At 35.5% G+C, this 23,711-nt stretch overlaps 1 protein-coding gene across 9 annotated transcripts in view; it reads right to left on the reverse strand.

Moving 5' to 3' along the window:
- NEBL (nebulette) overlaps positions 1 to 23,711 on the reverse strand; it is a 258,063-nt gene that overhangs the window by 78,659 nt on the left and 155,693 nt on the right. For 5 of the 9 annotated variants that reach the window (XR_013341177.1, XM_077788453.1, XM_077788445.1 and 2 more), the window contains 6 exons: positions 21,098 to 21,141; positions 20,482 to 20,567; positions 19,476 to 19,547; positions 13,073 to 13,177; positions 10,726 to 10,836; positions 4,942 to 5,052 (listed from right to left, as the gene is read on the reverse strand). The exons of 3 other annotated variants lie outside the window; for them this stretch is intronic. Coding sequence is in view for 5 of the 6 variants with exons in the window: in XM_077788445.1 (XP_077644571.1) it covers positions 4,942 to 5,052; positions 10,726 to 10,836; positions 13,073 to 13,177; positions 19,476 to 19,547; positions 20,482 to 20,567; positions 21,098 to 21,141 (529 nt within the window). In the remaining variant the exon portion in view is untranslated. Of the gene's footprint in view, positions 1 to 4,941; positions 5,053 to 10,725; positions 10,837 to 13,072; positions 13,178 to 19,475; positions 19,548 to 19,642; positions 19,706 to 20,481; positions 20,568 to 21,097; positions 21,142 to 23,711 lie in introns of those variants that run through there. One more of the 9 variants, XM_077788461.1, reaches the window with a different exon arrangement.

Here is a 23,711-nt window from a genome sequence, read left to right on the forward strand (position 1 = left end):
TGGGAAATGCAAGCAAACAAGAAGGAGCAACTAAAAGGGAAAAAAAATGTACCATCTTGAGTTCTGAAGCTGAAAACAGTAAATTACAGATACCAACTACATTTAAAGTGGGTTTCTACCAACTTGAAATTACAATAAAAAGTGGTTACGTTGTTGAATATTATTGTGAAGCAATAATTGGAACAAAATAATTTCTCATCTTTAATCCCAAATGCGATTACATACTCTGAATTGCAACTGGTTTTTGCAAAGTATGGAGCATATGCTCATAATTAGTAGACTGATTTTAACAGGGCCAAACCTCGAGCTCTTATAAAATGCATAAGGTCCACTGAGGATAAATATGATGAAATAGTTACTCCAGCAGGGTCTGGAAGATGCTTCACTTTACAGGAATAGTGGAATGCACTTCAGTGTCATAAAGTAAACAGATTTCTAACAATGCTGCAAAACATCTCAGACTGTCAATCAACAAACAGAAGCTTCTACATGGTGAGCCAAGCAAACCTGGGTTTAAGAGATTCAGACCTTTCTTGAAATCTTCTATCCTCTCATTTATTCCAACACCAAAACTATTCCAAACAATACATAATAAATTACTCAAATATGCACAAGCAGCTATGAACACATTTTGCCCTCTTAAGGATTTAGCAAGAAGTCAGGCACACCTGTCTTCATAAGAATTTGTCTCTCACTCTTTGCCCCTGATTAGTATTTTCTAAGAGCTGTTAAGTCCACTAGGTAATGGCCTCTCAGCTGTGTCTCTGCCCTCTTTCCTCTCATCTACACTTCGGGGTCCATCAACACTAAGAAAATGACTAGCTGGTGACAATCATCATTGGCAACAGCTTTTCTAATTCCTGCTCAAATGATGTTGAAAACTGTTTTCCGGCTTGTGTAAAAGAGACAAACACATTTCTGGCCCACTACAGATTGATGCAGTCATCCTTTCCAGTAACGGGCCTTAAAATTGATTGGTCCCAATTACACCAGGAGTAAACATCATTTTCAGCACCAGTTGGAAGTGGTCCAGTGGGACCTACTGTTGACAACCACTGTCAGCAGAAAGTTAGTCAGAAAGGTGATTTTCCTAATACAGATACTGAACAGAGAGACAGAAGAAGCCTGAATTTACTGTGATCTACATCAAAACAAACAATAACATTTGGGTATGCTACTGATGGCATTTAAGCACATCCAGTTTAAGATCTGCTGATTTGGTCTTATCAGAAATAATGTACTTTTTCTGTGTGTGTGGATTGTGACTGCACCGTATCCTGAAAATTAAAAATAACTTACTCCTAATACAATATAGACATCTTAAAAATTCAAATTTAGATGGGTGAGTGAAACATATAAATTATCGTTGACCTCATGTGGAGTGGAAAGTGTATCTATATACATCAGAAGTTTGTCCAGCTGTCAACTAACATTTCTAAAAAAGCACTCTTTGTAGGTAAGTATAAAAGATACCCGGCTTTAAAATCAGATGTGCAAACTGCCTTTTAAAGGTCCATATATGAATGCGCTGTGGTTTTCTTATTTGTAAAATCAGAAGACCACATCCTTACTTCATACCATGTAATGTTGTGAGGAGAATCAGTCATTTTAACAAAGCAGAACATTTAAACTGCTGTAAAAATATTTGTTTTGCTATTCAAAAGGCCCAGTGATGCACCAGGTCATGGAACAGACAAAAGTGTGATGCACAGCTTTGAGTATCTTCATCAAATGCTACATGCAGCTTCCACATAGATACAACTAGCAAACAGTTTCTTTACTTTAGAAATTTAGTTGTCATGTCACTTCACCATTCAACTACATTCTGCTATTCATATGATACTCAAATATACACATAAAGCAAAAATGTGACATGACACTGTTTTAAGACCATCACTTAGTTTTGGTCTCACGTTTGGCAACTTCCAGATGAGATATCTGATCAGCTAAGCAGAGACAAAGTATATATTTGCTCTCTACTTTGCTCTTCTGAAAATGACTTTGTGTGCCATAGTCACATCATTAACATTCACTTCACAAAACACAAAACACAATTTATACAGAAAAGTACTCTGGTTTGGATAAACATGCTTTCCTTCAAGCATTATTTAAATTGTTATTAAAGTATATTTCCTGTCATTAGAAAAGTTACTTGTGTTCATTTGAGAGCAATTTTCTTCAGTCTAAGTATAAAAAAGAGAAAAATTATTATATTAGACATTATCACATTGTTCAGGAGTTTTTACAGTATTTCCCTCTTACCTAGTTTCTGCCCAAACATACTAATGATGCCCATTAACATGCCCAGAATGTTAATGATATTCAAAGTGGTGTGAAGGCCTACAGCACATGACAGTTTCAAAATGTCGGCGCAAATGTATGGTGAGCTGAATACAGTTTTCATTTTTAAAGGAAATTACACATTTCACAGAGTTGAGTATAAATGTCAGCTTTATTTTAAGGCTGAGTAAATAGTCTGAAACACATCCTAATCCTCTTAGACTCAGACCCTCCATGTCCAGGTTGAATTGAGTTGGCAGAGCCTTGTAGGTAAACATGCATTCTGCTCCCACAGGTAAACTGTGCTGAACAGTTGATAAAAGAGCTTTGTCCTTCTACCTGCCAAGTAGTTTCCCTTCTTTTCCCCTGCACTTTCAAAGCTGTGATTACACAGATACCCTGAAATAGTTTGGAAAGACAAACGCTCCATATTTGGGATGCTCGCTGTTCCACATTCTGACTCCAAGATGAAAACTCACATGGTTCTTAATTAAGCCTGCACATACAAAAGAAGAAATCCACAGATATTCACCATGATGCCCAAATATTACCCACAAGAGATGTGTGCTTCTGCTGAATAACCAGACCTACATCACTTGGTCCTTTATGGGTGATAGTTATTTACCCATTTCACTGCAGTTAATCATGAGCAACCAGAAAGAATCCATTCTTAAACACATTGAACTAACTGGTTAGAGTTTCGTGTTGCATTTGGATGACTTATTTGATTTTTTGAAGTTTGCTCAGGCTGAAAATAATTTCTGTCATATTTTTTCATTATTTCTAACATGCTGTTAAAAGTTCTCATTTATCAAAACATCCTTCCCTCCCATGTTTTCCTTCATTTCCTTTTCTCTTTTTCTGCTTGTTTTAAGGGTGAAAGATGAAACAACTGAATTTCATTTATCCTCACATCTGTGACCTGCTCTCCTTAATTCTATTAGCAGGTGATATACAGCTGTAGAAGGGGAATAGGTTTTGCACTAGCATACTAACCCTCAAACTATGATGAATTTGCCACAGGAACTTGTCTCATATTCCTCCTAGTCCCTCCTAGCTCCTTCTCTGAGAGGGATTCACATTTCTCTTTCCAGCATTATTCCCTTTTCTAGCAGCTCACCATCATTCCTACTGCTAGGTAAATAAAAAACCTCTTGCTTCTGGGGAGAGGCATTCACATTCCCAGCTCCTAAGCTCTGTCAGTGTGACACCCTGATGCTTCCAACAGCAGAAATGGACAGTGTTTGACAGGAAGAGGGAATTCTGTAATCAAGGCAGGTTGCAAATTACTGCTGGGAATTCCATTGCAGGTATTTCCCAGCAGAAGAAAAAATTATTCTTCAAACATAATGCTTCCCTGAAGTTTTCCAGCAGCCTTTTAATCAGCAGCCAGCTGTCAAGATTCTGCACACAGACATACATCTAGCACTGACATTTAGTTTTCAGCCTCCATAACCTAAGAGTGTTTGTTGCACTGTTCATAAGGGACGATGGGGTAAATTTAAGATAATTTAAAATGAACATCCTAGCTATGTTTTCTACACTGTTAGCAGCAAACATATATCCCATTTATCTAAGAAAAAAGAGTTGTAAAATGACATGTCAACTTCAACTGATTTGGTTAGCTAAATAAGAATTGAACTGCATCAAACCTTTAAGGTTACACATCAGCTGTTCTTAAAAGCTTTGTGTACTCCTTAAAATGGCATCACTATTTTAACCAATCTTTTCCTAAAATTTGTTTTTCTCACAAGTAAGCTTTTGCAAAACCTAAAACTAATATAAATTTTTCTTCAAATTTGTGTCTGTATCATTCAAGACTCTAATCTAGCATTTCTGCCCCAAGCAATGATGCATTGAGCTAGTAAATTCTAGCTTGACCATGAAATCAAACCTGACCTGATTCTAATAAGAAATTAGAGTTTTATTAGGCTTTTATATTGTGAAAACCTTCAGAACTTCAAGAAGATAACAAGCAGCTGAAAAAAAAATAAAGCAATCATCTTTCAAAATATTGCTAACTACTCCTAATTATTTTTAAGTTATCTAAATAAAACTACAAGAATGAATACTTTGATCAAATGATATAAACCAGCACAGACATCAAATCAAACATTATGGCTGAAATTCTGTAAAATAAATAATATATAAGTCTATTAAGTTATTTGGAAAATTCACTTGATACGTATTCATGACAGGAACAAACTTCTTCATATGCATAAAAATGTGCAAGAACAGGGTAGAAACAGCACACTTGTCTCCTCTATACAGCAATCCTGAAGAACTACCCAAGTATTGGCAGATACACTGAAACAACACTGGTGTTCATTTAAACAAATAATTTTATACACTTTAAAAGTAGCTACAAGTGAATTCAGAAAACCTGTGCCTGCAATTTTATTTCAAAGTGATAGCACTTAGTTGCTATTGATAAACAGTAACTACCATTTTCCTACTGTATTCATAATAAAATTCACATACTGTTACTCATAGCACATTTTATACACATACCATGTCCTAAATTACTTCAAAGCTAATAATTAATAAAAAATAGCAACTAAGGAAATATGGAAATATTCCATGCCCAATTCATTTCAGTAAGCTGTAACAGATGTATCTACCCAAAACAAGCACACTCATTTCAGATGGGGGAGTACTTACATCACTCTGGTGTTTACTGACTTCCATGGCATGTTTAACATCTGGAGGTTCCCTCATACGTGCATAGTCTGAAAATCCTTTCTCAGCATCATGTTTTTGTTTATAGAGAACCTAAAAAGAGCAACATTATACTTTTGTGACCTGAGAAGAGCAGGTATAATACCATGAGCTAGGTTAAACCTAGTGGCATAGTCTACCTGTATTCAGGAAGAAACTTAATAATTTAACTCCTTCATGGATCCAGAATACTGAGATGAGAGCAGCTTCCACCCAAAACAGAGACATATGAGGCAAAGTCAGCAGTGAGATTTCACAGCATATATTATTGCAACAGATGCATGAGTAGACAGGGGAAAGAAACAGTAATACACAAACACAGAAAATTAAGCTTAATAAGGTGAGAAGACAACCAGGGAAAACATAATCAAAAACTTTTTTTTTAAACACGCTTGAAGCAATCAGCTATATAATTGTTTTCCATTTTCAGAGGAAAAAAATATTTTATGCAATTGTCATAAACAAACAGGTTTACTGTTTATTATATACCCATTGCCAAAAGTTCTATTTCTTCCACTGCTGGGAAGCAAACAGCACAACATGCATTTTGACTTAGCCCCAGGTTCACAAAGAAAAATAATATTTACATTCAATTGTCATCATGGTAAATGAAAATGGAATTGAATTGTGAATTTATAAACACCTTTACTTTTATAATAGAAATGGAACTCAATGTTGGGCACTCATCCATCTTCCACTGTATTGTGTTATACTTACATACACACACTCACATAGTACAACTGCCTGAAAAGCTGATTTTACACTTGTCCTTGTCAGAAGCTCTTAGGCTTATATTAGGGAAAACTCACTAGGTTTTGATGCCTAAAAAGTAGGAAGCATCAAGAAAATTCATTTTCTAATAGCTCTCATGAGCAAGCATTAAAATAATCCATAAGAAAACAGCAAGTATTAAATAAGATAGAAAGCTGATCAGGAGAAAAAGGACTGACACAAAAACCCATGACAGCAATAAAAGAATACTGTGAAAGTTTTGAGACGGAAACTCTCAACTACAGAGACTCAGACTCTTTTAGGACAGGATACAAGAACTGTGAGAAAATGCTGTATCTGTTTTTGTTTAAAGCAAGATTTCATCTGAGTTACAGAGCAGTGTGCCCAAAGCAATATGTCTGCCCTGACTATCTCAGATTACAAAATTATATACAGGCTGAGAGATTAAGACAAGAAGGGGGGAAGGGTAATTTTTCACTGCTACTATGTGAACACAGGTATCAAATCAGGAACCTTAAAATATGCCACCTCCTTATCCAGTCTAACACAATCAGCCCTCTGCAGGAACAAACACAACTGACAGTGAAATGAAGAGTCCATAACTTGCCTACACTGGTTACATCTTGCAAATGGAAAAGCACATAATCTTTAACACGACTGAAGGACCACTAACAAATTATTCCCCACAAAAGTGGAATTACAATACAAACATATGCCACAAAAACTCTTTTGCTAATTCTCCTTGCTTACACTGTCACTTTTAAATGTTCACCACTTAATGCCATTATGAACAGAAGACTCATATGGTTACTTCCAAAATCTACTAATTTGCAGATATTTTATTACACTGATGTTTTGCTGGTTCAAGAGCTCTGTTTTTCCCTTGGCGAATGGGCTATGTAACCAAGATATGAAAACAAAGTAACACATCAACCCTCAGCATGAGAAATTTAACAGAAATTATGAGTATCCGCTGTCTTGGGAAAAGATGACCATTTCTTTAGCTTAATGGAGCAATATTTCACTTGCTTTGGCATCTGTTCTTCCTATCTTTTCCCATTATTTTCATTAACTCACTGAAGTAGTCTTGTTGCAATCCTGGGCTAGGAGGGGTTCAATGGCTGCCTAGCCAAAACTAGTATAAAACTAGTATAGTTTGGGACAGTTTAGTGCAGAACTATTCCCAGATTTGTAAATCACGTCCAAGCATGAAAAAATATTTATCATTATTTCATCAATATTCTTAGTAACATTGTTTCATAGGTTAGTATGCATACATTTTTCTCTCAACTTATGATGATTTTCAAGTTTTAGCTGAACTGTATTTCCTTAATCAAATCTACATATGAAACTACTCTACACAGAGATCAAGCATTATAGGTCACTGACATAACCTTTACCCTGTAGTGGTGCCATTTATTAACTTGAGAAATACAAGGCAATTATTTAAGTAGGTATGACTTCAGATTGAACCAATTTGTTAGTACTCATTTTTTATTTTTCTTCTCTCTTTTACACCAGTGTGTCAATAGGAAGCTGCATTAAGGAAGGTTTTGTGTTCTTTTAACCTAGCTCTGACTGCCCCCCTGTTATGGCATACATTAAACACTATTACATTTTCATTTTTACTTCCATTTATAGTCAGTAAGATGTGCTCTGAACTTAAAATCCACAAAGTAGGATTTCATAGGAGGAAATGTTCAAGAACACCAAAAACATCGCTTTAATCTCCATATAGAGAATTAGATTATCCAATGTATTTGTGTAAAACAGAAATATGGAAGTCCAGAAGACTAATACCTGCCACAATAAAAGAGAAGAAATCTTGAATATGACATTTTCTACCATAAAAAAACTTAAAATTACATCAAAAATTAATAATGTGTAATATGATTGGAAATTATGCAATAAACAACAAAAATTTTATTTTAGTAAAAATAAAAAACCCTCTGAAACTTCCTCTGGAAGTTGAAAACATTGCTTAAGATTCTCTTGGCTCATCACCTTTATAAAGAAACAGGAAATACCATTCAACACTGACTCTTTGAGATATTGCCCTGTGCAAAGTAGAAAATTAAACTGCCTTCAATTTGCTTTACATTATCCCTTTTAGATATGAAGAAAAACAGTGCAATTACTTCTTATGGCAAAAAATAAAGTGATGAAAAAAATGATGAAGTACTTACTTTTTTTCAACATTACTTCCCCAAGCAATTTTAAATACCTTTACCATTTTTTTGTGACACCTTATTTAAAAAAATATTGTTTTACATAACGAAGTATTCAGTATACTGATCTTCAGACAAGAAAAAGACCTTGCACAGAGCTAGCAATGATCAGGAATTTTCCTTCAGCAATATTTTCTACTGGAATATTGCAATTTCTCAAAACATTTCCATTTCCTTTTAGAAAAATCAAGATGAAGGCTTCCTACCTAGACTGCTCTCATAAAATTTATTTTTTCACTGCAGAAAAGAGGGAAATTGGTGAGAGCTTTGTAGGCTGGTAAGGAGAGTGAAATTATTCAGTGATGACAGGGACTTCTCCTCTTTTTCGCTTACCCTGGGGACAACTAGGACAAAAATGAGAGAGGGAGGAAATCTGGTTTCTCACTCTCAAGAAAGGCATTTAGAAGGCCACAGTCAAATTTTCTGTGAAGAGAGAAAAAATTTAAATTATAAAAGCCACCCAAGTACGTGTGGCTGTGAAACTTCTTTTTCATTTTCCTGAAACATTCTTTCCCAGAAACAGCATTGGGATTTTTTTTTTTTTTTTTTTTTTTTTTTTTTTGGGGGGGGGGGCCAATCTTGGATAGATGCATTCTCTATGGGTATTTATTTCCTTCTTCATGCCAGTTCTACATAAAACACAAAAGAGCAAACATAAGCCAGCAGGAAGTCTTGCATTGAGGCTTTCCTGAGCATCTCGAAGAGAGAACCGAGTATTCCAGTCCAGAATTGCATCCAAAAAGCACAAAAAGGGAGTCAAAGGTGTAAATTTGTTCTAATGTAGGTAGGGAGGACAAATACTCATATTTTCCACCTCTCGGGAAATCGACACCTATTTTAAAATCAGGTTACTACAACTCAGAAACAGACTGCAATTCTGTGTTTGCAGCAGCCTTTTTGGAGCAGAGCTGGAGCAATGGCCAGCTGGTGCTGTTCTCTTTCCTTCCTATGGAATATCTTAGTCTCCTCCTGAAATGATGACTTGTAAATTCACAATCCCAGCTAGACAGATGCAGCAGAAACCCCCTCTGCCACATCCTGACCCAGATGAAATCTAAATTCCTTGTATTAGCTACTTAGGTACTGCAGTGATAGGCACAATATGGATTAGATTTGAATACTGTGGAGAAGATTTTTCACTAGAAAATCCCCTGAGAGCTCTCTCAAAGTAGCATTAAATTCAGGTCCATTGCAGCAGTAAACCACAAGTTGGAAAAATGTGTCAGCGTATCTTTAAGTTTTATGGTATATTATGATTTATAATGCATCTACTCCTAAGGGGCTGGTATGAATTTTGTGGGAAAAATTTCTGCTTAAATATAACTCACACTATATGCATATTTTTTTCTCTAGAACTGTAGGATGATTGAAGAAAGCCTTCAAAAACTACCAAATAAAAATGTCAGTCTTTTCCTTGAAAGGGTTTTTTGATGAACCAATGGTTTCATTTTTAGTTTCAGTTATTTATCTTTTCTGCCACGTCACCAATGTTAATTAACCTCATTTGTGTAAATTAATATAGAATGTAATAATTTGGAATGAATTTGGGAGTAAATCTGTGGCAAAACAGTTAACTAATGTTTTATAAATCAAGCTAATGGCTCAAAAATGTTATACAAGTTTAATTCCCAGGTTTTTTTTACTATAATTCCTCTAATCACTCACTTTACAATGAAATGCCACATTAATGTCATTTCAGCTACTGTGGTGCTTTAACTTGTGTATATATGTTCCTTTTCAAATTCTGAAAATTAAAATGTGTTATTGTATTTGCTTAATATAGTCTTGATTAAAATAATGTTTTATATCAAAACATTTCTCCACAAACTGTCCTGAAATCTTAGTCCATTCTTTTTTTATTAATATTTTCCTTTGTCTGAATAAGTGTCACTGCATTAAAAGAATGCATATTGAGATACAATCAATATTATGGATTTAGAAGCGTGTTCCCTTCACCCACTGGCTGTTTCAAACTATATGTAGTTGATATCTTTAAGAGAGAGGAAAGCAAAAACAAGAAAACCATGGAAATGCTTGGTGGACCGAAAGCCATGAACATCTATCCAATGTAATTCTCATTAGTAACAATGAAAATCTGTAACCTCATTCATATTACATATGCTTAACATTCACAATTCCACTGAGGTCAGTGGAAGGGAAGGGTCACCTGCCTACTTTTAGGGTCTTGTATTTTTGAGTCCTTGAAGGCAACTGAACTGGAATTTACTATTTTACTGGTTGTTTACAAGCTTTACACTATATTCAATACATTTGATTTCATATTTTAATGGTATATAATTTGTTGTAAGTAGTAGTATGCAGATCATCAGAAATACATTTACTGCTCCTACTAAGTGCCCTTAGAAGTCATTAAAGCAGTTTTCTTTTATTTTGCCTTCAGCATCAAATATTTTATATAGCTAATTCAACATCAACTGGGAAAAGTTATATAAGAGTCACCCATTCTATAAGGACCATGCAATGTCACTGAATTCAGTAATTCCTTATTGCACCCACAGATTTCACTAGATCAATGAATGCACCACCAACTTTTAAATGCATATTTAATAAACATAAGTAAAATTGCCAACATTTTAAAATGAGTCGTTTTTGAATTTAAGAAGTTACGGTGATAAATTCTGGATTATAAGCTCACCCAAATAAATCAAGTAGACAATCAAGTGTCCATTCAGGTATTTTGTTTAAAGTGTACTTATTCTGATACACAATTAATCTAAAAATCATTTTTGCAACTCTAAAGTCTTACCTTGCTCTGAAGTTGCATCAATTCTTTCGCAAATACACTGTCAATTGTGGCTGGCATCTGCTGATAGAGAGAGTTGGAAAGGTCTTTCTTAGCAGCTCCTTTATATTTCGCCTGGAGGTGAAAAAGGTGACATAAAATGCAAAAATGAAGATACAGTAAACACAGTACTTATTTTTCCTAGTAAGTAAAATGGCATATAACAGAACTGGAAAAATTTCATTAACTGCCACTAACTTACTAGCAAAAACATCTTTAAATAATACTTTATAGGGATCTGCCTACTTCACAATGCAATGCAAAATATGTACTAATTCAATTCAATAATTTTAGTGGAAATACAAAAAGCAAGGTAGTTTCTTCTATCCTTTCTCAGATAATTTCCAAATCTAAAAATTACTTTTCTTCTTTCTCTTTTCCAGAGTCTTGAACAATGTGAGCAAATGAGAGGCAAACCATAAATATTTTACCAACTAATAAGTAGCAGCAATTAAATGTAGCTAGAAAGGGGAGGAACACTGAAGTTTGCCTGTCTGCCATAATTTCTGTTTCATCTGTTCATATTACAGTCTCATTTTTAAATTATGTTTTATTTATCCTGTGTTTCCTCCAATATTCAGTACTGGCAGATCCTCACAAAGGGGTTTTACAAAAGATACCAGAACAATACCTCAAAATATGTGAGGCTTTTGCTTCAGATCTAAGTCTTCCAAGTTCATAAAACATAAAACTGCTGTGAAAGTAATCAAAAATACCAAAAAATATTCTCAATTGTACTGTCTAATGTCACTTATTTACTGTGAAATACACAGTTCTTGATTAGAGGCTAATTACCCAAATGGATTATATGTATACATATCAATAATTTGCTGTAACATTTGATTCTGTTCCCCAAAACACAGGTCTCTTTTTCACTGCAGTGGATGTGCTGTTAAGAACATCAGTGTCCAAATTTGCAAATACAGGTGATGGGACACTAGAGGTCAGTCATTTACAAGATAAACCATCCATCACATCACTGCCTTCAGGTAATGCTGCAATAAACAGACAGAGTGCTCAGCAGTGTGCTAATAACAAACCTATAGGGTTTTAAATTTTACAATATTTTTATATCTCTAAATCTTTGATTAATGATTAGCAGCAGATTCTCTGGAATCAGATAGATTAGATAAACATTCTCTATGCATTTCTGTAGATTACAATAGTCTGTCTCTTATAAAGTGCAATTACATCAGATTTACTTCCCTTGGGACATGCCTTTCCTCAGAAAACAGAAAGATAAATACAGTAATAGCATTCATTAGATGCATTTATATTGAAAGCTACACAGCAAATTTATGTATATCAGAAAGAGAATTTAGAATGTGTATAAGTTATGTAACCTCAGACAGCGATACTGGGACTTTCTTATTATAATCATAAAAGTAGCAAAAAAATGAGGCACCAAAATTTTATTTTTTTCAAGGGCCATAGTAACAGAAAAATCACTCAGAACTAGTGAATCCTAAACAAAGCTGCTGCCTCTCAGGTGCAACTTCTGCTGCTGTTCTTGCCTATGGAAAACAATCAGAGATGCAATCCTACAGCACCTTGTACCTGGGACATGAAGAGCTGGCAGTAAATGCTGCTCTGACACTTTGGAAGCTGCTGATCTTTCTTTGCCACCACAGTTGCATGTGTGTGTGTGCACAGGTATGCAGAGATGATTAGATAGATAGATGATAGATAGATAGATAGATAGATAGATAGATAGATAGATAGATAGATAGATAGATAGATAGATAGATAGATAGATTAGATAGATAGATAGATAGATAGATAGATAGATAGATAGATAGATAGATAGACAGACAGATAGACAGACAGATATGCAAGTAGGCAAGTAGTCAGGCAACCCACAGATGGCACTGACCTGATTGCTCCTGAAGGAGGACAGGGATGATAATATGGAAACATTTTCCTTGTCTCCTGTTTGATATCAGGCTGTGAAATCTCCACAGCAGGGAAATTTTGCACAGGTGTAATTTTCAAACCTCATCACTGCAGAAAAAGTAACATTCGCTTCCTATTCCTCAGGTTATCCACACATAAAATGGGATAGCTAGGACTTGCTCAGAACCATTAATAAAGTATCTTCAAATCCCAAAATAAGTGTCATGTAATTCCAAATTATTATTATTATTCACATTGCAGTATACACTAATTACAGCTTTTGAATTCACTTCAGCTTTAAACAGAATTATTATTTGAAATAAGCCATCCTTCCCCTGCTAAAAATCACAGTACTCAACTGAAAGAGTTTTTAGGAAGGATAGAAGCCAAGAAAATTTTTCAGCCTTTTAGATCTTACCTCAGAAATAAAAGCACCAAGGCTTTTCACATGTTTTAGCTGCGGGGTGTCAGGTACAAATATGCACTTGCCTTTAGATTTTTTGAACTCTTCTTTATAGTGTATCTACAAAGAGGAGAAAAAGAAGTTTAATTGTTCTTAAAAACACACACACAGAAAAGCAAACATTGGTTATTTTTCTTTAAATTTCTATTTTATTTTATTCATGGACACTGTACTAGAGCAGTTTGCAAATACCTCCGGATGGATCAAATTAAACCATAAAGGGAAGCTATGAGTTCTCACGCACATTACCAGGGCTATATAAAAGTCACAGAACTCTTCAATAATATAGATGAAAAAGATAGGATTTTTCTCTACATCTAGAGCACATTTTCATGACTGTCGTAGATGTTTTAGTATCTCTAAAAAAAGAATCGAATAATTGATCTCCTTAATCCTTGATCTCAAAGATAAAAATTGTTTAACTTCTAACACAGACCTAGCAAGCACAGAATCTGTATAATATCATTAAATGCCCCTTTATGAATCCAAGAATTACATGAATAAATTCAGGAGGCCACTGCCAAACTATTGCCTACAAAGCACCCAACAGTCATGACATTCAAGTAATTACAGAATTTCTTTAAGACCAAGCAAATTATAAATTAAGGCATTTTTTTAAATATGTATGCATACACAAAACCATGAAAAAAAAAACAACCAGAACACTATGACACATATGGGGGGGGGGGGACTTTTTTTTAAGCAACCAACCTTTTTCTTACAATGGGGCAAGGTATAATAATCACATGAGTGCTACTAAAGTTAGAGTTATTGTTTTTTTAGTGAGAATGCAAGAAGGATAAAAGCTATGGACATGGTTAACATATAGGAACATTCATTATATATAAACTGCATGAAGAAAGATGGTGAATTATGATGAGATGGAGTAAGTTTTAATGACAGACACTTTGCATGGATAGCTTTAGATGTTTTCAGTTACATTTCTTTCTTTGTACAGAAAATTGTTTAGATCAATGCAAATTGAATTATTTAGTACTAAGCTTTCATGGTTATTATCTGCAACCATTTCTCTAACCTCATTTTCACATTCTGCCTAACAGCAGCTCGAATTTATGCACTCTAGACTTGCTGACAAGCACTGACAGAAGCAATATGATCTGCATCTGAGCATTACAGAACTATGCAGCCTTAATATCCTCTTTCTCTGAATCCTTAATGGATATCACAAGTTCCAGTGTACGCTCCTCTACAGGGAGTTGGAAAACTTATGAGAAGGATGGCAGCTTACACAGAATCAGCTCCTGTGCTTTCTACGGCAAAGTTTGTGTCTACTGAAAAATGGATTAGATAATGCTAAATTCACCTCAAATTCACAACTAGTTTATCCTCACACAGGAAACTATTTTGCTTGATACAGAGCTCATTCAGATTTGGACTACTGGACGAATCTTCACATCACTTCCAAATCATATCATCTGCTTTTGTGGATTAGTCTGTTCTCAAAGAAAACCTTTTGGCAAACAATGGGTGTAACATTACTGTGTCATGACTTTACTCATAAAGCCAATGGCTCATGTAACCTGTGTGTGACATCATACTCCCAAGTAATCACAGAGCAACAGACAAAAAAATTAATTTTTATTATAAATATGAGCAGGCACTTCCTGTCCAACCCGCACACATGCAATGGGAGTTTACAGAGCTGTCTACTGGGTGAGTTTGATGGCATTCCCAGAAGGAACTCCTGTAAAGCTGTGACTCTGGCAGAAGAGACAGAGAGTCTTGCTGCTCACAACTTAGATAAATCATCCACAGACATCTGAAAGCTGACCATAATTATATCCATTTTAATTGCAGAGCAATAATTCAAGAATCAAACACAAAAGCTTCCTAAGGTATCTCTTAATTGGGGGGAATGACAGAACATGACTAGAAGAAACAAAACTGTTCTGCTGTAGAAGCCATGCTTTCAAAAGAATTGAAAGCAATAAATGACTAATGCCACCTCCTTAATCCTTTATTATTCACATTTGTTACAGTACTCATAGAAGCCACAAAATGCATACAGACTCAAATACACAATTTCAAGAGAACATATAACAAAATGTTTGGTCAAATGCTGATCCAACAAACTCCATTCTGCTACAGTATTGTCCACATAGCTTGGAATCAGAAAGATGGAAAATGAAACAAGATAAGTATAATGAAGTCATGACACCTGCAGTTATAAAACATATTTAGTGTAAACGATGCAAGGAAGATGTTCAAAAGCTTGACTATGACCAAACACAACGAATGAATGGAATGAACATGCAGAGAAGTTAATATTGCTCTTCAAAGTATGTAATTGAAAATTCAGATGTCTTAAATATTGAATAGGAAATTTTGCCTGCAAGTGGTTTACCCCTCCCCACAAAATATGCTGTTTAGGTTGAGCAGATCTGGTAAGCCTTGTGAAAAAACACAAATAGGAAGAATTTACAAATGATGGCCTGGAGCCACTGCTCTTTCAATATGCTTCTGAAGCTCAATAGCTCACTAAAGACCCAATTTTTCATAGTTCTCTCCAGATCCTTTTCTTCTTCCTGTCTCATCATAAAACTAACTCTGACCATAGCACAACTATCCAGTAAAATGGATTAAAATTCCTAGACAACCACCAAAACATCAGGTTTCAAGCTGCACTTCTTTTTTTAATGGATATTATATGGGAAGATCAACTTTATAAAACAAGGATATCCAATTTTTAAGCCAAAGCTTCCTGGTTCACCAAGAAAATTCATCTCACCCATGGCCTGTTTCACCAGCCTTTTTCAGGGGGAAAAACAGAAGGGAAACTGTGGGCTAAAGGAAAGACTCCAATGGAAAAGCATAATCCAAGCAGTCACCATTCCTTTCATTCAGGAACACATGCTCATCTAACTTTAATATGACTACACACAAAAGCTATTTTTAATAATCTTAACATCAATGGTGTAACCATGTGAACAGTCATCCTGCCAAGATCCACTGTAGAACTGTAGTAGCTAAAATACCCATTTTTGTTTAGAAAAACAAAACCTTCTTATCTAGCTTTTCTGCTAGAACAAAAGGAAACTTCCTTCCACTAAGTATTCACTTTTCAAACCTACATTTCTGAATTTATAATCTCTTATAAGACTAAAGACTGTGTCAGACCACAGATCCATCTAATGCAGAATCCTTTCTCTGTGGCCATAGGAATCTAGAGTAAAGCAAGAGACAATGGCAGGCATATAGTATTAATATTAAAATACATAATATATTAGTAATCTCCAGCAATTTCAAACTCAAGGTCCTCTTGAGTTAGAGTCTGTGACTAGTATTTGTGAGTCCAGGAGAACAGCTGCACCCAGAATTAGGTAGTCAAAACCCTGTTAGTTTGGCACAGTGTTTTCACTACTGGCTCTAAGTCTTTTTGAACTTTTCTTTACAACACAGACATCCTCAAGCAAAGTTGGACTCTGTGCAAGGACAGATAAATATCAAGCAGTACTATTTTTTCCTTTAGAGGAAAAGAAGTGCTGGTACCATTCATTACCACAATTCAGCAGAATCTTCAGAAGGCGGTGTCTGACATTCTGCCAAAAAGGATCATGATCGTTTGGTCAATTACCTTCTATAATTGTTCCCATCTTTGCTTATAACAGGACTGACAACATCCCACCACATAATCAAAACAAAGAAGAGAATGAAAATATGCTACAAGCAAATGGATGAGCTCGATTTCAATGTGGAAGAGAAAAGGCCTGGAGAGTAAGGCAGTTCATATAAATCAAACACACATGACAGTTTTGAAAACATCTGTGGAATAAAATTTCATAATAAAGGGAGATTAAATGGAACGACTGTCAAGAGAAACAATCCAGGGGATATCACAGCCTCCAAACAAACATCTGCCAACCTCAAATGAAATTGGGGATTTTCTCAAGAACGGGAGCACATAAACACTTCACAGATTCCCCTACATACAGCTCAAGACTGGCAATTCAGATTCACCAAGGACTGCCAGTGTAACACTTTTTCAAAACCATACTGCCAAATTAAAGTCAGCCTTCAAAGAATGCAGGGCAAGCATAATACAACCCCAGTATCTCAGGCATGTGCACTCCTGGCTCTGCATTCTGATGGAGGAGATGTGCTGACAGCTCCCCCATTAGAAAAGGACAAACACCCGGTCTCGTGGCCAGCAAGGACACAGGCTGCTCCCCCAAGGTCATCTGCAGGCCAAACTGAAAACACTATAAAACCACAGTACAAATAAAATATACAAATGTACACCAATCATAAATCCATACAAATAGTAACATGTGGAAAGGTTCATGCTAAAAAGAAGAAGGAATATATTAGAAGTTCTGAATGTCAACAAGTCAAAAAATTGAAAGTAAGAATGCAAACTCCTTGCAATTTATTGGTCTCCACAATGAAATGTGCAAGGTGAGGAATTTATACTCAGGTACAAAGGACTTCACTGATCATAAGAAATTCCATTATAGCAAAAAATTCTGCAAAACAAAATTCATATTCTATGCATATTCCATTCAAGCCAATGAAGAAAAACCCACTGATTTCATCAGAGGCTGAATAAAGCACCAAAGCTGGATGTTATTTTTAAACAAAGAGCCTCTTTTTTGAAATTAGATTGGTCTGGACCATTATATATTGTTCTTGCTTTGAAAGCATTAATAACACTTTGCCATTATGCCTGACATATCTCAAGGAAAATCTAACACACTTGCAAGCTAAATGCATCACAAGTTTTCAGCAAAAGCCCATATTCCTGAACCATTATAAGCAGTAGAAGCCTGGCTTGACTTAGCTATTCACCTTAGCTCTCAAGTCCCTGCAGAAAATCCAAGAAAATACAGCCACTCCATTTATCCATTAATTAAGAGCCACAGCCAACATTACTCCTAATGGGTACACAGCAGAGTAATAACTCCTTTTCAGTTAAAGAAAGATTTCTTCAGCATTTTTCAAGAAGTTTTTTTCTTTAAGAAGAGTGACCATGTTTAGAAAGAAGCTGCATGAATGCAATAAATATATATTGGGTCATATAATTGCTTCAGGTCCATCTTCATTTTTGCCTTTACAAGAATTGACAGGCACTTAACACACCATATGCCCTTTTTTCCCAAAGAAAGCACATATATATCTATCAGTAAAAATATTACTAATCTCTACTGCTTCCTAAAGTAGGTTGAGTTTACAAAGGAGTCATCTTGATAGCATCTCTTAAGGATCTATTCCATTTTCAGCACTCTTTTTGTGAAAACTGAAGTAGGACGTGTATGGACAAGAGGAAAGAGGAAACTTTGACCTTGTCAAGTCACGCTTTCAAACCAGCACTGTAACACTTTTCACATCCCAGATACTGGTCTTCTAAGTTAACTATTCTTTTCTGATACACAACCCCTAAAAATTTATACCTAAAATGTAGATTCTGTATTCTATTAGATCAACAACCCAAACCTAAATATCATATTGCAACACGAACCAGATACCATTTTTTGGTTTCTTTAGAACATTTGCTGAAGCAAGTCACTCTCTCTTCAGAATGGTCTCCTCTCCTGCCAGCCAGCTTTCTCACAGAAGAAATAGCATTCCTTACACCCATGCACCCATGAAGGGACAAAGTTACTTTTCTCAATACACTATCCCAGAGAGAAACAAAAATAAATTTCCATCAAGGTAAATCTGATCCTGTTACATTGAAGCAATCAGGTCTTTTCCAATTTAAAATGTCTGGGACCTGATTTATGATGTTTAAATATTTATATAACTGATCCACAGTTTTAAAAATCTATAGTAGCTAAATCAAGAATTAACAAGCTAAATATTTTTAAAAGATAATCTAGCATTTGAGTGGATTTGTCCTATAAGCATAGTCAATAACAATGTGCTGAGCAGTTTTGGACATCTATCAGGACAAACAAAAGATAACATTAAAAATTTATCTTTTATTTTTAACTTCCCTCCTTACAGCTATGTATACTAGAACTCAGTTTTGTTCAAGCCAATTAAACTGTATAGGATTAGGCTACAACCATAAAAAATACCACATTTTCCTGATGAAAGCAGCCAAGGTGTTCTCCGGGCAGACATCCTCAGCCTGAGACACACATTTTAAAACACCCCTTTCTAGGGCCTGTGCTTTGTACCATCCAAACGAGCTCTGAAAAGCTCATTCTTCTGTGGCTGATAATTTACGGTACTAAAGTAATCTGTGCTTTTCTATTATTTTGTGGGCTTTTATTATTTGAGCCTTGGATGGGCACATGCTAAACTGAACATATTTGAGAAAATATGTATCATAAATATAAATGCATTTGAAAGAAGAAATGCAAATATGAGAGTGCGAATAGCTGTCATCACTTACATCACTTATTAATTCACTGCATTTTCGGGCTAGTTCCATATTTCTGTCCTCAATAACAGGCTTGAGAAATATCTGAAAGAGGAAGGTAATTATTACAGGTTTATTGTCCTAAAGAGGAAAAATAGAAGGAAATAAGTACTTTGCAAAACTGCTGGGGTTTAACTCACCTTTTCTTCTTCCCAATCCCCATTTCCATCCTCCCTGAGATCCTGAATGGCAGACACTCGCATTTTAATACTTTGCAGGAAACAATGAAAAGTCTTAAAAGGTTCAGTGCTGCAGGAAACAGCTCAGACCCTCCAGCATGCCTGGAATCAATGCTCCATTTGTGTCCTCCACTGCACTTAACCCTACCACGGCTCCTTCCTTATTTAGGCAGCACTTGACAGTCTTTATCTGAACAATTCAGAGTGAGTGAACTGAAAGGCATTGCAGATGGCCTTGCTGGCTATCACTCACAGCAGAGCTAATGCTTTCTTACTGATAAAATATAATTAAATTACTTATCCCCAGCAACTATATTTAAAATTACTACAAACACAATTAAAATACTCTGATGCAGTTAATTTGTAACATAAGTAATTTAGTAAAATTAACAGATTAAAAGGGGAACATTAACAGATTAAACATTAAAATTAACAGATTAAAAGGGGAACTTTATGGCAAAACTACCCAATTGTAAGATTCCAGGCATCAGTGACTCCAAAATCAGCTATCACAAAACTTTATTTTACTGTCCCAATAATAACGCTTCAAGTTTAAAAAAAGCACACTATTCTCATCTTCCAGTAGATGTGCTATTATATTTTTTCAGAATTACTTCTTTTCCACTAAGCTTATAGAATTCTTTAAATGTTTTGCATAATCATGCCAGCTGCAGGTTAAACCTGTGCATGCATAGATACAGACAAGTCTGTACTACAAGTATACACGGCTATTTACTCACACAAACATTTATGTTCCTTCACTGTTACGAACTGTCATGGTCTGTAGTCTAAAAACCAACCTTTTTCAGTATGAAGTCACTGACTCCAGCTGCAATGAAACTGAAAGATATCCTGATGTTCATGGGTGTAGTGTCAGTGTTTACTTCTGTAGAAAAAGAAAGAAGGTATTAAAAGACCAATTGGAGAAACCAGAATTTTAATATAATTTTTCTTTCTGAACAGTATCTCATACATTACTCATTTTGTAGTGGTCATGATTTTGAAGTTCATCTAGCAAAGTCATTCACCACTATGCAGCTTTGCGATCAGACAAAGATACAAGGAATGCATGCTCTTAAAAACAACTCTTCAAAGAATTTTAAGTATGTGTGCCCACACATAATGTCCAGAGTTTATTTAAGAACACAGATTTCCTTAGAAAAAGAAACATTTCAAAGATGAAAAAAAACCACAGCATTTGTTTTAAAAATTTGAAAACTTAGGATTAAAACAAATGCAGAACTGCTTTCATCCTAAACCAAAAGAGAGAACTCTTTATACATTAATAGTACAGAAAGCTTTAAGGCTTTCCATTCCACTCTCAAATATAAGTTCCTAAATTTCAGGTTTGAACCTTCAGCATTGCTAAAGTTCCAATTTAAACCTAGAAACCCAGTTTGTATAAGTGAGAATTACCTGTGATATATGCTGACTGCTTTTGGAGTTGACGATGCTTCATCCTGGTGGAAACAAATGGTTTAGTCTTATGAGTATTCAAAGTAACAGGTCTTTTTTGAAGATTATGGCTACAGCAAATATATTCCTAAACAAGAGACTAATGCATGATTTTAAGGACCGCACAGTAAGGAGGCAGAGTACCTACAAAAGTGTCAGACAGAAATGCAGCACTAAAGCTTCACTTTGGGATTTTTCTGACAATATTGCCAATATTATATGCTTTCAGTGCAGTTAACAAAACACAACTCCACACTTTTCCTTCCGACAATTACTATTTTTTTTTAAGTGGAGATATTGAAAAATATTTAAGTATTAGTAGCTGCAAAGCTTGTTGAACTTTGTTGAGCTAGGGAAATCTTTTGCTATTTTTCACACTGGAAAGCACATGTGGTCAAAATTACAAAAAAGCTGATTGTGTTTTGGGGCAAAAAGGAAGTGTTTGGCTTTTTAACATGCTTTTAACATTATATCTTGTGGGTTTTCAGCAGCTGGACAGACCAGAAGTTATGTATTCATTCTGGTCTTCCTGCAATGGCTTCAGCATAATCAAAATCCACAAGATCACTTTTGGTCAGCTGTGAACTGATCAGGCAGTTGGACTACACAGTCACTGCAAGTCCCTTCCAACAAAATTATTTTATTCCATTAAACTCTTTTTTATCCTACTATCTGTAACAGCTTTGATACAATTCATTTTTCCTCATTTTTGCATGATCAGGGTCAGGCAGAATCAAGCATTCAAATACCCTGTGCCCCATGTAATTCCATAATACAAGCAATAGACAGCTAGTATAACTCAACTTATATTAAAGAAAAATATATTATGCAGAAAGGAATAAAGGAAAAAATCACAACTAACCATACAAGTTACTCACATAACAGCTGCAGCGAAGTACTCTATGACACAGAAACCTGTCCCACTTTTTTCACTCTCCTCAAAACACTGAATACTATCAGAAAACATTCACTGTTCAATAAAGCAAGCCTGCAAATTTAATATATCCAGATATAACCCAGGGAAGAATTTGTTAGGACAGTTGCATGGCTTAGAAGTGCACTGTGACTTAATAAGCAGCCTGCAAGTCAAGAAGAATCAAGTCAAGAAGAAAGGCTTGGGAGGGAAGGGACTTTAAAGATAATCCAGTTTGAACCCCCCTGCCATGGGCCAAGGTGCCACCTACTTGATCGGACTGCTCAGAGCCTCATCCAAACTGGCCTTTTTCAAGTGCCCAGGCATGGGAAAGAAGCTTTAGCTACTTCTGTAGGAAGCAATAAATTATCTAGAATCAGCAGGAATGTTTGGCATTACAAATGTGTATGCACATTTCCAATATTTCTAAAATTACTATAAAAATACTAAATTTAATCTGAATAAAGACCTAGTTAAAAAGATGAGCTTTTACATCCCCAAAACAATTATGAACTATGTTGTAGTAAAGATTACTTTTCACCTACAAAATCTGCAACTTTACCAAAACCTTCGAACTGACACTTCTGAATCATTTTCCACTATATATAATGTCATGATCCATAATCTTATGTTCTGACATGAAACAACACAGATTAAGCAAAATCCAGTTGTACAGAATTTTAAGAAAACACTGTAATGGAGTGCTAAGCTGTGTATCCACCATACTTATATGCACACAGGGTATGGCAAAATTAGAATTTCTTATTGCTTTACAGATACCTTAAAATGTGTACAAATGGATTCTTCAGGGAAGCACCCAACATGAACTAATTCGGATTTTGTAATAAAATCCTGTGTAGCTCCACATTTCTATTTCCACACACCTACAAGGACATTTCACAACTTAGTTCAAATTTAGCCTATACTGCTTACAGAAGCATTGTACCGGCAATACACAACCTTTCCTTATGCTCTTAAAGGAGACATTTTGGTCTCCCAACACTTAGAGCCATCATTCCATGTGTCAGTGTACTATTTCTTGTCACAGAGCATCACTCAAGTACTTGATGTAAACACATATCTGCTGAGGAGGCAGAAGAAGAAGAAACATGGGACATAAGTGAGCCCAAAATCCCCCTGAGTAAGAGTTGGCCCAGAGTGTGAATAGTTAAGGTGCACAGCTGGGTAGATTTCCCACTTTGATCACACATAGTTGAGTCCACATCTGGCCAGAGTCCCACCATCTCCCTGTCCCTTATCAGTCTTTCAAGAAATACATTTGGGAATTTTTGGCCTGGAAAGTTAAAAGGCTTCATGTCATTTTGGCTCTGATACACATAACAACCTAGCAATGATTCTCAGTTGTGTCCCTGAACAAGCAATACCTCTGGACCTCCTTGGCATTATCCCTAAAAGCCTTCTGATACACTCAATATCTATATGTACTTCTGGGCTGAAAGGATTAGTCTTCACAGAACAGCAGAACCCAAGTTTGTCCTGGTAAAGATACCAGAAACCTCACAAAGTCAAACTTATTTAATGCAGAGCTCCTCACGGGGTATATGAACATAAGCTGCAAATTAAGGACCAAGGTATTTCAGCTGGAAATCTGCACAGCACTATACTGAGATGTATATACATTATTAATATAGTCCTTTCAAT

This window comes from Lonchura striata, chromosome 1 (assembly GCF_046129695.1).
Source record: "Lonchura striata isolate bLonStr1 chromosome 1, bLonStr1.mat, whole genome shotgun sequence".
Lineage (NCBI taxonomy): Eukaryota > Metazoa > Chordata > Aves > Passeriformes > Estrildidae > Lonchura > Lonchura striata.